Source organism: Protomyctophum parallelum (genome assembly GCF_964188405.1).
Source record: "Protomyctophum parallelum genome assembly, chromosome: 13".
Classification (NCBI taxonomy): Eukaryota; Metazoa; Chordata; class Actinopteri; order Myctophiformes; family Myctophidae; genus Protomyctophum; species Protomyctophum parallelum.
Genome location: NC_139708.1, coordinates 16,662,408 through 16,675,833, shown reverse-complemented (window position 1 = coordinate 16,675,833; position 13,426 = coordinate 16,662,408). Strand labels below are relative to the sequence as shown.

Here is a 13,426-nt window from a genome sequence, read left to right as displayed (position 1 = left end):
TACACACATTCACAGAACGAATCCAAACTACCTGTATACTTGCAAACTTATAGAATATACAATCCCAGTTCTGAGATCTTCCATACTAATCAACAGGCACATGCGCCTCCTAGTAATGGTTTCCATGTGTTTGAAAAGTATGAATATTTGATCGATCCGGAATCTCTCACCACACATGCACGTGTACACATACGCTCGCTCCAGAGCCGGATTTACAGTAATAGGGGGCAGGGGCCCCGGGCTAGACACAATTTCAGGACCCCCCTCTTTCCACAGGGGGCCCCCGGGCTGCAGCCCACACTAGCCCAATGAAAAATCTGGCCCTGGCTCACTCACACACACGCTCACACACACGCACACACACACACACACACACATCACACACACAGTTACCGGTACAATGAATCTAATTTAAAAGCTTTATACAAGTTCTAAGAGGTTTTTATTGTCACAAATCCATCCCATGTCCTCTCTGCGGTAGAATACTGCAGGCCTGCTTCATTTATAGCACTTTGTCACACGACAGTGTCGCTCACAGACAATATAGCTCAAGCTCACAATGTGGTGCATAAACATGTGTCGTGAGCCTGTGCAGGGGTCATCGTCATGTTGGCCGGTGTTTTGCCACGGACATAAATGAGACAATAATATTACCAGAAACACATAGCCCTGAATATCAGGTCTGTAACTCTGTAACTGAGTGTTCAAATGGTGTTCCATTTGAACACCCTCAGAGTTAAGGGGGTTCTTGCAAATTCAACATTTGAGAACCACTAGTGCTCTTAATATGCCATAGTGTCATAATAAATAAGTGTCATACTGTACATATACTGACTGACTGTACATCAACCTGGAGCTTGACATTCAGTAAGTGGGTGTTATGATCAAAATTAGAACATTATAAAACAGAAAATCTAGAATTTGCCACGGACAAGACCAAGTCTTTGCCACGGACACATTTGTCAGTGTGCGGACATGTTGGTGACCCCTGAGCCTGTGTATTAGCTATAATCTTTGGCGAGCGAGCAACATGGCTGTACGGCATAAGTAAATCAGGCTTACAGCGTTGCCTCAGAGCGGAATGCCCTGAACGGATGCTCATGTTAACATTTACCCAACCTATTACCCCTGAGAAGACCTGGCTAATGTGTATGTATGTGTATTCATTAAATAAATAAACAACGCCAGCACTTTGTTTTGAATATTTTTTGTCTCTTGTACTTAAAAAACAAGTAAGTAAAACCATGAAAATAAACAAACAAAATAAAATACGAGCAAATAATTATTCCTTTCTCTTACAGCTGTGTATGCTGTACATAGCCTACAATAACATCATCTACTCTCCTCTAAGATAGCATTTCATCATGATACAGATAGCAATAGCAACTATGATAAAATATCTATAGTTATTCTATGGATTATACATATAATTTGCCTTCTCTAGATTTCTTTCTTTTTTTTGTAATTGTTATTTAAAGATTTCATTAGAGTTCCCATTGAAACAAACAAACAGTGAAGATCATAGGCTGGCTGGTTCACTGAGTTGTGTGACCGGGGAGAATCACATTGGTATGGCAAGGAGACCTGTGGTGGCTTCATATTCCCAAAAAGACCCGGAGCCTCAACAGAAACACAGAACAGATCGACGGTTGACGTGGAGAGAAAGAAGCACTAGAGTACAAGATGGCAATTGCAAGGTTTTCACAACAGATGGCGATGCTGCATCACAGACAACTATACATATTGCACAACGAAAATGCATAGGATCGTCTCTGTTACTGTAATTTAAGTGGATTTGGGTATAGGTGCGCCGTTTGGGAGAGTACAGAGTAATAGGTCATCAAGAGGCTGTGCGCGTCAAGCACCAGGTTGAGAGATGAAGCGTTGGGGGCAGGTTTCAACAGCAAAATGACATCCGATGTTGCACTTTTGACACTTACCCATAACACTTGTCTACATAACATTGTTTGCTCTGTGGCACGCATAAAACCGCCTGTTTGTTCCACACAAACACAGACACACAACAAAGTAAAACAACAATGTCAGATTTCAGCTGAAGAACCCTCTGGGTAAACATAAGAGTCACAATGTGTGCACTGAGCGAGCATCAAGGGCGTACATAATGAGAACAACTCATCCAGAATTAACCCGACTCAAATGACACATCACTCACACAATACAGAGTCATCCCTTGTCTGTGCAGGAGACGGGAGTACAGAAGACATTACTACAATGGAGTTTTTCAGTTCAGAATAGGTAAAGCCATCATTCAATTTGAAACAAAAGAGTAATAAGCATCAACATATCAGGTGTATTGCTTTTAAAAGTTAAGATCTGAGAGCCAGTCCTGTCTCAGTTGGAGCCTAACCATATCGTAAATCATTCTCACTTGATTGTTTTTCTTTTTTTTTTACCAATTAAAATTGGCATGAGACTGTCAAAACATACAACTAGAGGAATTAAAAGAAGAGATAAACGTCAAAACAATTTCCATTGCTTTTGTAAGTATAATATCGGTTTTAAGGTGCTTTTAATGTGGTTGCCATGGCACTGTGCTTTGTTCCCCCACTGGCTGCGTGCAGACTCTGTCGTGGGATGCCACTCAAATACGGGCATCCACACCACTGTGTCAAAACCTTTCATTGAGTTTTTGCAATCACAATCGAGTAATCTTCGATGTTTTATTTTAAATTCTTAATGTATGTGTGCATTGCAATATCCTGAGTTTCAATGTAACTCTGGATTTTGCTGTGTGTGTGTGTGTGCGTGCGTGCGTGCGTGCGTGCGTGCGTGCGTGCGTGCGTGCGTGCGTGTGTGTGTGTGTGTGTTTGTCAGTGCATGTAGGTGTACAGTATGTGTTGGAATCAATCAGAGTGGAAAATGCTGGGCAAAATAGAGGTAGCAGGGATCACCATAGAAACTAAATAAGGGCATTTCATGTAAATGATTCATAACGTGAAAAACTAAAGATTGTAGCATATGTGAGTCATTCATAACTTATTGATGATGAACAATCTTTTGATGTTGCTTTTCGTGAAGCAGCATCCAGGCAATTAGGCTATGGAGCAGATAAAAAGAAGAAAAACTCCAAAAGGCTTATTTTCAAATTGACAAAATCAAGTTGACAAGATGGCCTATTCAGGACCTTGATGAGTGTTTATAATGAATGGGATTCTAAATAAAGAAATGATGAAGTGACTATACCTGGCTGTGTGTGAGTCAGAGAGAAAGAAACATACGTATGCCATAGCTGTGACATATGCATATGAGTTCAGGGCTCTGGGAAACGAGGGTTTTGAGCATGTACAGAAATATGATATGCCAAAAACATTTCTAAAGGATTGAGGAAAATCAGTGACACGTCCACAAAAAAGACTTGTGACAAGGACCTCTTGATTTCTGCCACTTTGTGCATCCCTTCAACTTGTGACATCTGCTTTGGGCTCATGTGCTGAAGAAAGGACTTGTCAGCTTATCTACCCATAGTTTCAGCTTCCATATGGGAGGGCGACTTGGGTTCAGTTGCTGTCATAATAATCAATCCATCATAAAAAAAACCAAATTAATAAGTTAAAATGTTTTAAAAGAACATCAAGTAAAGGGACCTTATTTTGTGGCAACCACACTAAACATACATCTATACTTCTCTATGTTTATTCTCTAATAAATTACACAATAATATCAATAATCCAAACCATGTTTACCCATGAAATGGCTATAAAAGAGACTTCTCGCACCAGTCACTTCCTGGAGGCGTGGCCTGCTCTTAAGGTCATGACAGGAGGATCAGAATGGGATAGAAGGCGAGGTGGGGGTGGGAGGGGTGGGAGTAAGACCTTGGTCTTCAGAACAGGACCTGTGCTCTGGTGCCGTGGCCTGCTGGGGGCCAGCAGGGCTTGTGTGCTTACACCTTCTCTCCACGTTGGGTCTGGCAGGCTGCATAGTTTGTGTGTGGCCCCTGTCATGTGGGTCACACTAAAAGGGAGGGCAGAGGGGTTCTGTAAAGGGAAAGGGTGGAGTTCAAGGGACGTGGGGAGTTCTTAGTAAGGGGAGAAGATTATGGGGGTGTGTGTGGCTCGCAAGGGCCCCGGGGCAGGCCGGAACAGTGCAGGGCTCAGGAACGGAGACTGAAAGAAGGTGGTGCCCACCGGATGGCGCAGAGCCAGTGGGTTAGATGCCATCGTGCACAAAGTCGGTTGGGTGAGGGGACTTGGGAGGAAGCCAGATGCCAGGCTCTTGGTCAGGTGCTTATGCAAGGCCAGTTTGGTCTAGAGATGATGGGAGAGTCAAAGGTGAGAAAGAAGAATATATCAAGACTTATTTCTGGGGGGCATTTTCAAGCTCATGCGTTGATTGAACACTTACTTATTAGACAGAAATTCAAACAGCATGGGTACAGTCATACATTTGGGCTAAAAGGATAACACAAAAGTCCTGAGGACTTGTATCCATTGTGGTCCTATGAATTCAATTCATCAACAAGCATAGTTATGTTACTAAATAAATACCACTAAATACCACAACCATCATATTCAATTGCACATGATAAAGCAATGGCATCTGCTAAGAGCTGATCACACCTTGTAGCATTCTTCAATCAAGACAAGGACATTTAACCAAGGTCTTTCCAAAGTTTCTTAATATATAAAAGGTATTCATTATTTCTGCTCAGCTAAGATATCTAGCTTGATGCTTGGATGGATCCTCACTCACATTCAAAACATTCATGTAAATAGATATTCAAAAGCTATGTCTCTTTCATGTTCTGTTGAATATCTGCCTCATATTTAATTAAAAGTATGTTTTTGAGACTTGGTTTGTGAAAGAATTGCAGATCACTGGAGACAGGTCTAAAAAAGAAAATGTTCATTCTCTGGACACAATACTAGAGCTCGACCAAAATCTTTTTGGGTTGAATGCTGATAACAATGTTGGTAGTACACTGACTTAGAGTTAGACCACTGATTACCAATGTTTTGTGTTCTATTCGTGTTCTAATTCGAAAAGTCTATTGATTACTTTTCCAAATAATCGAGAAGCACATTTTTGTCTCCACCAGGCCAAAGCGAAGGCATGGGATACACAGTATTTCTGTAGTCATGTGATCAAGATGTATCTGTCAGGTATTTTATTAGATCTTAATTAGTTAATTGGCTAACATTGGCTTCGGCAGTTTGCAGGATTGGCCCATTATGAACAAAATGCATCAAATCATGAACTCTTTCATTGAAACTTTTGCACACACATTCCTAACTAGGCTGAGGAATAAATCCCACCCTTTTCATTAGCCTGTTATAGCACCATCTTTGAAAAAAAGCGGTGGACCTTTGAAAAACGCATTTTTGGAACAAAATTCCTCAAATCATGACTCAAATTGCCATCAAAGGAGTAAGAAGAAATGGCACCCTTTTCACATTGGCCTATTATAGCGCCACCAGGAGGCCTCAATAACCTTCCTGGCCTGGTGGAGACCTTTAGTTTAACATAGTTTTGTGATTTTGTAAAGAAGAAATACATTTACCATTTAAGCATGATTTTATTAATGATCGTACAATGATGCAAAATTCTGAAAATAGCAGATATACAAGCTCATGCGATGCGTTTCAGGCTATTTTCAACCTCTTGCCTATAATGATTTGCCCAAAATAGGGATCAATTATTAATTAAATTAAATCTATTAGTTTGATTAACTGTTGCAGCCCTAGATAAATGTCAGCCAGCTTGAAGCCCCTCCCATGCATGCCACTGACCTGAGAGGAGAAGGAGGTGAGATTGTACTGGCTGAATACTTTCTTCATGGCAGAAACAGCCCCGCCCGCATAGCTACTCCATCTCACGGTCTGTAGGATAGGGGACACACACACACACAGTAGTGAGCATGTGCGAACATGACAGGAGGCAAAGAAGTGATTAATCTGGAGTGCTGATTCAGGCTGCTGTTGTCTGAGCTGGGGGGGGGGCGCACAGCACCATTCTAAACCTAGTTTCTTTGCCGAATCTACAAGCTCACACTGTGACGCGACTTGTTGCAGCAAGGGCAGAATCCATTTCGCGGCGGCCGGTAAGCACCGTCGGCCGGTCTTTTTATAGGTCAGCCGGTCGGTCCGAATGCATTTTTAGCGGCCGACATGAAATACGTCGCACACACAGACAGACAGACAGACAGACAGACAGACAGACAGACAGACAGACAGACAGACAGACAGACAGACAGTCTGTCTGTGTGCCTGTCTGTCTGTCTGCCTGCCTGCCTGCCTGCCTATCAAATAATTAAATATGTATTAATTCAATACGGCTATTTTTTTAAATATAATATACAATAATGATGCAGTCTAAAATGTTGCTATTGTGTCCGGCCGACGTAATCACGGACCGGCCGACGTAATCACGGACCGGCCGACCTAATCACGGAACGGCCGACCTAATCACGGACCGGCCGACATAAACACGGACCGGCCGACCTAATCATGGAACGGCCGACCTAATCACGGACCGGCCGACGTAAACACGGACCGGCCGACGTAAACACGGACCGGTCGACGTAAACATGGACCGGCCGACGCACCTACGGACCGGCCGACGCAAATGGATTCTGCCCTCCCTCACTTGTTGTGGGCTTGTAGATGGGCTATATTTGGTAGTACCATAGTGTTGCTTGCTGACGACTGACGAGAACTGATTTTTGTTAGCTTGAACATCTGTTCTTGTCTGCAAGCAACACCAACACCATCGTACTATGGATTAGGGATTAGGGTTTAAAGTTGCGCTGATATTTTTGAAATAAATCAACAATACAAATGACGTTAACTTTTACTGCGTGGCCCCAGTGCCCCCCACAAAATGACCGGAACTACTTAATATTGACCAAAACCAGAGCAGAACGCCCACCACAGGACTCTGGCAATCAATTAATACAGTTGCAACCACTATATTAATGGCAAGTATTTCATACAGCTTAAGTAAAAAAAATCTGAACGATCCCTTTAAGACTGATTCTACAAATGCCTTCTAAATCAGTCTAAACCGTTTGAGAGACACTTATGTTGCTATAATATAGCATATAATATAGCAATATAATATAGCATTGGCATATAATATAGCAATTTTTGACCACACAGATATTATCAGTGAGGTCAAAGATTGAGTAGAATGCAGCCTTTTTGTCTTGTCATTTTTTGTTTGTTTGTCTTTTTTGTTTGTACCATGTATGTATGTTTGTTTTGGGGATACATGGGGATAACACATGTTATAGGGGCTAGGGCTGGGTTAATGCCAACATTGATACATTTAATTGGGTGTCATGAAGTTAGTTAGCAGTGATGGGCAAGCTACTTGGAAAATGTAGTAAGCTACACTACCAGTTACTCTCTATTAAATATAGCTCAACTACAACGAAGCTATCCCCAGATAATTGTAGCAAGCTACACTATAAGCTACATGGCAAAAGTAGCTAGCTACATGGACACTACTTTTTTTAAAATATTTTTTATCAACTTAATGATCAAGTTTCCACCGAACAAATAGCCTATAGGCAGGCAAAAATGCTGAGTTTGATTTTTTATTAAAAAACAAACAGGAAACAAGCCCTCTGTCTGGCTTTTGGTGTCAACTTTTTCACATTTACTTGTATTAATGTACCTTGCGGTGTCAGGAGCCAGCTGATTCATGTGTTCAGTGTTGGGAAAGTTCTTTTTTTTATTAACTATAGTTCAGTTCACAGTTAATTTTTTTTAAAGGAACTAATTCAGTTCATAATTCAACATTTTGAACTAAAGTTCATGGTTCCAAAAAATTAACGATTTTAGTTATTTTTTGTTATTTTATTTTAATTATTATTATTGCCACAGCCTAGCCATTTGCACACCAGCTGAGAGACATAATTTAGACTAGAGAATGCTAGTCTCTCAAGACAGACTGTTGCCTCGATAGGCACTGTTTTACCGAATATTTGAGGATGGGATACTCAGATTGAGAGAATGCTGACAGGCACTTAAATGAGATGTTAATGTCCTGTAGGTAGACTTAGAAATAAAACTAGTGTTGACTAATCAATACAAGTGGCTCTTATTTTGATGGGGCAGTTTCTGCACAAGAAGTCCGTTTGACTTGTAAACAAGCTACGATGAATGAGCTGTCAAAGTACTATAGTCACTAAACCACGTTAGCGATCAAATTTACAATATGAAAACTTTCACTTAGACAATAATGTAGGTTACGGCCCAGGCCGTAGCATAACGGTCTGGGCACCGGACTGGTGATCCAGTCGCGGTGTGCCGCGGGTTCGACTCCCGGACCCGACACGGCCTTTACCGCATGTCATCCCCCATCTCTCTCCCGTTTCCTGTCAGCCTACTTTCTATCCCTTAAAAAATCAATAAAGGCGTAAGCCGCAAAAAAAATATCTTTAAAAAAAAAAAAAAATGTAGGTTACACACGCTGGAATTAAACATGGAACCTGCAGGCAGCATTAGGTGAGTAATTCATTGTGTTGTGCTAGAGATAAAAGGACAGCTGCTGCGTGGGATCCTCTTGCTGTGTCAGACTCTTCTTATCTAAACCAACCAATCATGGATTCTTTCCCCCCACAAAACATTATTTAACAGTCAATTTGTAACGTATAGCTTTTGTTGAAAGCTACGTCACTACTTGGGTCTAAAAATAGCTACACTACAAAAAACGCTACTTGGTTCAAAAGGAGTGAAGCTACCATCAAGCTACTGATAAATGTAGTTAAGCTATGTAGCTTCGCTACTTGTAGCTAGCTACTGCCCAACACTGTTAGTTAGACTTTTGATGAATTCCCTTAAAATAATGCAATTCCACTATGTTTATCGTACTATATGTTTGACTGTAGCAAAAGTCAATTATGTTTTGGATTGGTTTCCCTCGACTGTGCGTGTGTGCATGCGTGAATGAATGCACATTTGAGTCAAGTATTTGTTCGTTTGTTTGTTTGTTGGTGTCTTACCGCTAAGCTGGAAGTTGGCTGGCTCTTGCTGTGGGGGGTGAACTTGGGTTTGGGAGGTTTGCCTGCCAGACGGTCCTTGTGTCTCCGGCTATTCATGTGCTGTGGAGACCAGAAGAGACACATGACTAACAAGCATCTGTTTGTGGTCCCACAGTGGATACATAAAACTTCAACTGTATCAGCCTCACTGAGCTGATTCACTATTAACTGATGTTGTAATATACAACATGCTGTATAGTTACGTACAACTACAGAGACAAACTGAAAATACATTGTGCGATCATAATTTATACCCCCCTCAAAATCCTTAATTTCATTTAACTCTGAGTGTGTAAAAATGGACCCGCAAGCGTTAAACCCTCTGGTGTTGGCTGTACTCCTCTGACACACTATCCACACTATATAAAAAATATATTATTTCATAAAAATATCCTCTGAATGGCTCTATTCACACGACTGTAAATGAAACTGCTGGCTTAATTACAGCTCATTTCCTCTCCTGGCTTACAAGGTGCTGTGGGAAAAAAGGGTTCTCTTCTATGGGAACTTCTGAATGGCGTTTTAATAAAATCATTAATTACATTATTACTATCATCATTATTACAACACTGATGTATATCATTATGGCGCCTTTGTTGTAGCTTTTAAAATGAGGGCTGAAACATGACATAAGGTCAGCCTGTGCAATATTATCACAATGTGCAAGCTTGTGCTACTGTAGCTTGTGACGTTCAGGACATCTGATTAATTATAGTAGCTACTAAATATATGGGTATGGATAAAATAAAAGATTATATTTTTCTCTAAATATCTTGATATTGTGACAATATGTTATTGTGACAAAATATATATTTTCCAAATAATCAAGTATAAAATAGGGCTCAAGTGATTAAAACCAAAAAACCAAAACACTTTTCATCAGATATTACAATATCCAAAATCGATATCTAGTCTAATAGCACAACATTGATATACCTATTGCCCAGGCCTAGTAGCATCATCACTGACCGGAGATGAGGCGATGCACAAGACATTCTTTGCCATCATCCAGCTCAATAGAAATTGGCTTTCCTCACAAACAGCCAACAAGACTTCTATGCCCAGAGCCATTTGAATACCTCCTATCAGGTTAGCAACACTCAGACTCAGGGTGCCTTGACAAATCTACAGGACTTCTCCAAGCTCTCTCTCCCTTACTCGTCTTTCATTTCATTCACCACCGGGAGGGTACAGCAGCCCTGGGCTGATAGCTCTTGCCGTCTGCTCTTCGTAACTCACCATGGGTCCCACTAATCTCCTGTGAGTTTTCCTTTTTTTCTAGGTTAATTCACAGTGACATGTGATCCATGAATCTGGTACGTTGCCCACCAGTGCACCTTTGAGGGTGGAAAACGTTCAAATGCTACTCTATCAGTGGGCAAACCCATGCAGGCATGTCTCATTCAAGCAGATTCAAACAGTCAGTTAACACCTAAAACAACACCCCACACATCTTTTTCCATCTCTGATTTGTAAGTAGTGCGAAAAAGGACGTAGAAATCCACAGTGTGGACAACACATTAAACAGGCTGTATAGCTAGCTTTTTGCCCTCACCTGGGAAAGTTGGGTCTCGGAGTTGACGGAGATCTCACACACTTCGCACTGGAAGTTCTTGCTAGGCACCCCCACACTGCCCTTGCTACCCAGACGCTTGCTCTTGCAAGCCACGCGCGCCGCAACCACTTTACCCCTGCGCCGTGGTTGGACACTCTGTCCCTCCAGCATCAGTTTGTGCTTTGTGCCTGGCAAATAGGATGCAAAGGAGGAAACAGGTTAAGTCTCATTTATAATTCATTGTATGGCCTCATTGTATTATGAAAATAATAGTTTCTTTGGTTGACAAATCTGTTATTTTCAGCTAGCGACATGGTCATGCAACAAATTATAAAGTGAAAATTAAAAGTCACAGCCATAATATTTGTCCCTGCACTGTGAATTTGTTTTGAAAGAGGCAGTTTTTTTTAATGTCTTACCACTGTTGTGTGCCTCAAGCTGTGAGGTGGAGTTGACTGTGACTTTGCAGACAGGACAATGGAGATGTGCCTTGCTTTTCTTAGGGTCCTTGTCGTCATCTGTGCGGGGCTCCCCATCTGTGCTGGAGGTGTCTGGCTGGCACCCTGACTCAGCGGCAGGGCCCGCGCCCTCCGCCACCTCAGCGACTTCGGGGGTGCTGGTGTCTGAGGCGGTCTCAGAGAGCTGGGAAGAAGGGGACACCTGTGGTGGGGACAGGGTGGCTAGCTCCGCAGAAGACACCTCGGACACCGGCGTCAGCATGACCGAGCTCCCGGGACTCTCCTCGAGCTTCACCTCAAGGTTGGCTGTCTCTAGATCATTCTGTAGGCCTGTGGGAATGAGTGAGTGATAGGATGAATTATTTCTCCCATTCCAATAAATGAATCGCAGACGAGGCACAATGTTTCTCAAACAGAATCAATGCTGTTAGAGTCACTGGTGTTATCACAGAGCTGGCAGATGCACTTTACAAGCTGCAGTAGTCAAACGTCAAATTATTTTGAGAGGGAATTAGTTTCATGAGTGCCAAGTCAATATAATATTTAAGCTCCAAATAACCCCTCCAGTTTTTTTATATATCATTGGAATACACATTAAGAGTGAATTTAATATGCTAGCTTTGTGCCGTTTTTACTTTAAAGGACAACTTTAGTTTTTTTCAACCAAGGTTCATGTTTTAGGTTGTTATTAGAGAAACTAAAAGGTGAGGGTTAATTTTCTTTCATTTGCTGCTTTATTTTGTTTTGGGGATTTTAGCTCTTTTTGACAGGGGGGCGGGGCCTTCGAGCATGGGGCTAAATATGTATTGTTTTACAAAATATTATGGCGATTCATTTTATTATTATTTACTATAGTCCTAATAAACCCCAAGAAATTACATCTGACCACAAAAGATCACAGGATCTATTGAATGTGACAAACTGACATATTGAGCCTATACACACAGTATAAGCCTCCCCCAGTAGGCTACCTTCACATTCAGTAGATCCTGTGATCTGCTGTGGCCAGATGTAATTTCCTAGGGTTTATTAGGACTATAGTAAATAATACAAAAATAAATCACCATAAAATGTTGTAAAAAAATACATATTTAGCCCCATGCTCGAATGCCCCCGCCCCCCTGTCAAAAAGAGCAAAAAACCCTAAAACGAAAGAAAGCAGCAAATGAAAAAAGAATAAGACTCATCTTTGACTTTCTCTAATAACAACCTAAAACATGAAGTTTGTCCTTTAAGCCTATTCAATACCATGTGGACCAGACCAGATTAGCAACAGTATTTAGGAAAGTAAAGGCCATCAGTATACAGCAGGGGTCTGTGACCTTTTTTAAATGAAGTGCCATGTTTTTTATTTTCTAGATCATCAGTGTGTCATATCAACATTAATTTTAATAACACCACGGGAAAAGTTCCAACATATTTAGCTTGTCAACAAGTTTTTCCTTCTTTTTAAATATCAGATCATCATTAGACTCAGGGCAGAGTTCAGTTTTAATGAATGTAGAATGCATGATGTAATTTACACACAAATGTGAGGGACTTCGTTTATTTGAATGCATTTCTTTAAATAGTTTATTTAAAACCAAAAATACTCTCTCACACACAGTTTGCCAGTGTGCCAATGATCACCCTCCTTTGTGCCAATGTTGGCACTGGTGCCTAAGGTTGCCTACCCCTGGTATACAGTATGTCCTTCCAAGTCCTCCCTCCCTTTCTTTCTGCTCCACACTTAAAATGGACACAAAGCTCAGTCGATATAAACAAACCCATCGACTGCCAGGCCCTGCCGATAAGTCACCAGAGTTCCATTATATACCTCCTCCACCCCACCCCTGGTCCTCCCGAGGGAATCACACACTTTGCGCTACACTCCCTGAATATCTCCGTTTCATTTACTCCCTTTTCACCACACCGCCATTCCGCTTTCCTACTGGGCTCCATTGATTTCCTCTTTTTTACGTCCCTGAGTAAATTCATCACGCAGATAAGGGTCTTCCTCTCTCATTCTCCCAGCGGAAAAAGGAACCTATACAATGATGAGATTAGACAGCTGCCTCTCTGTAATGAGAGTGACCCCCCTTGGGGGATTCAAGTTCCCCAAGGGCATGGATTGGTATGATCCTGGGCTTATGTGTAAGACAGGGGCCACCTGAGACGTCTGCGGAGGAAGAGCGATGCTGATCTTAGAGTTAGCAGGCATCTTACCGGGGAAGACACGGCAGCCAACAGGAGTCAAAGAACCCTCTAGAACAGGGGTTCTCAACGTTTTTGGCTGGGGATCCCCGGAAATGCTTTGGCCATGTCTCGCGACCTTCCCAAAAAGGCCTAGCGAGTCTCAGCTCTGGACATTCAGGTGATGAATAAAGTAGCTGAAATACTCAGGACACACAACAAATGTCCTGTGCC

At 41.8% G+C, this 13,426-nt stretch overlaps 1 protein-coding gene across 2 annotated transcripts in view; it reads right to left on the bottom strand.

Annotated features, from left to right (window-relative positions):
* Positions 1–933: 933 nt before the first annotated feature.
* znf385c (zinc finger protein 385C) overlaps positions 934–13,426 on the bottom strand; it is a 185,720-nt gene continuing 173,227 nt past the window's right edge. For both annotated transcript variants that reach the window (XM_083780357.1, XM_083780358.1), the window contains 5 exons: positions 10,982–11,350; positions 10,563–10,750; positions 8,969–9,067; positions 5,751–5,840; positions 934–4,268 (listed from right to left, as the gene is read on the bottom strand). In XM_083780357.1, coding sequence (XP_083636483.1) covers positions 4,041–4,268; positions 5,751–5,840; positions 8,969–9,067; positions 10,563–10,750; positions 10,982–11,350 — 974 coding nt within the window. In that variant the 3' untranslated portion in view covers positions 934–4,040. The remainder of the gene's footprint in view (positions 4,269–5,750; positions 5,841–8,968; positions 9,068–10,562; positions 10,751–10,981; positions 11,351–13,426) is intronic.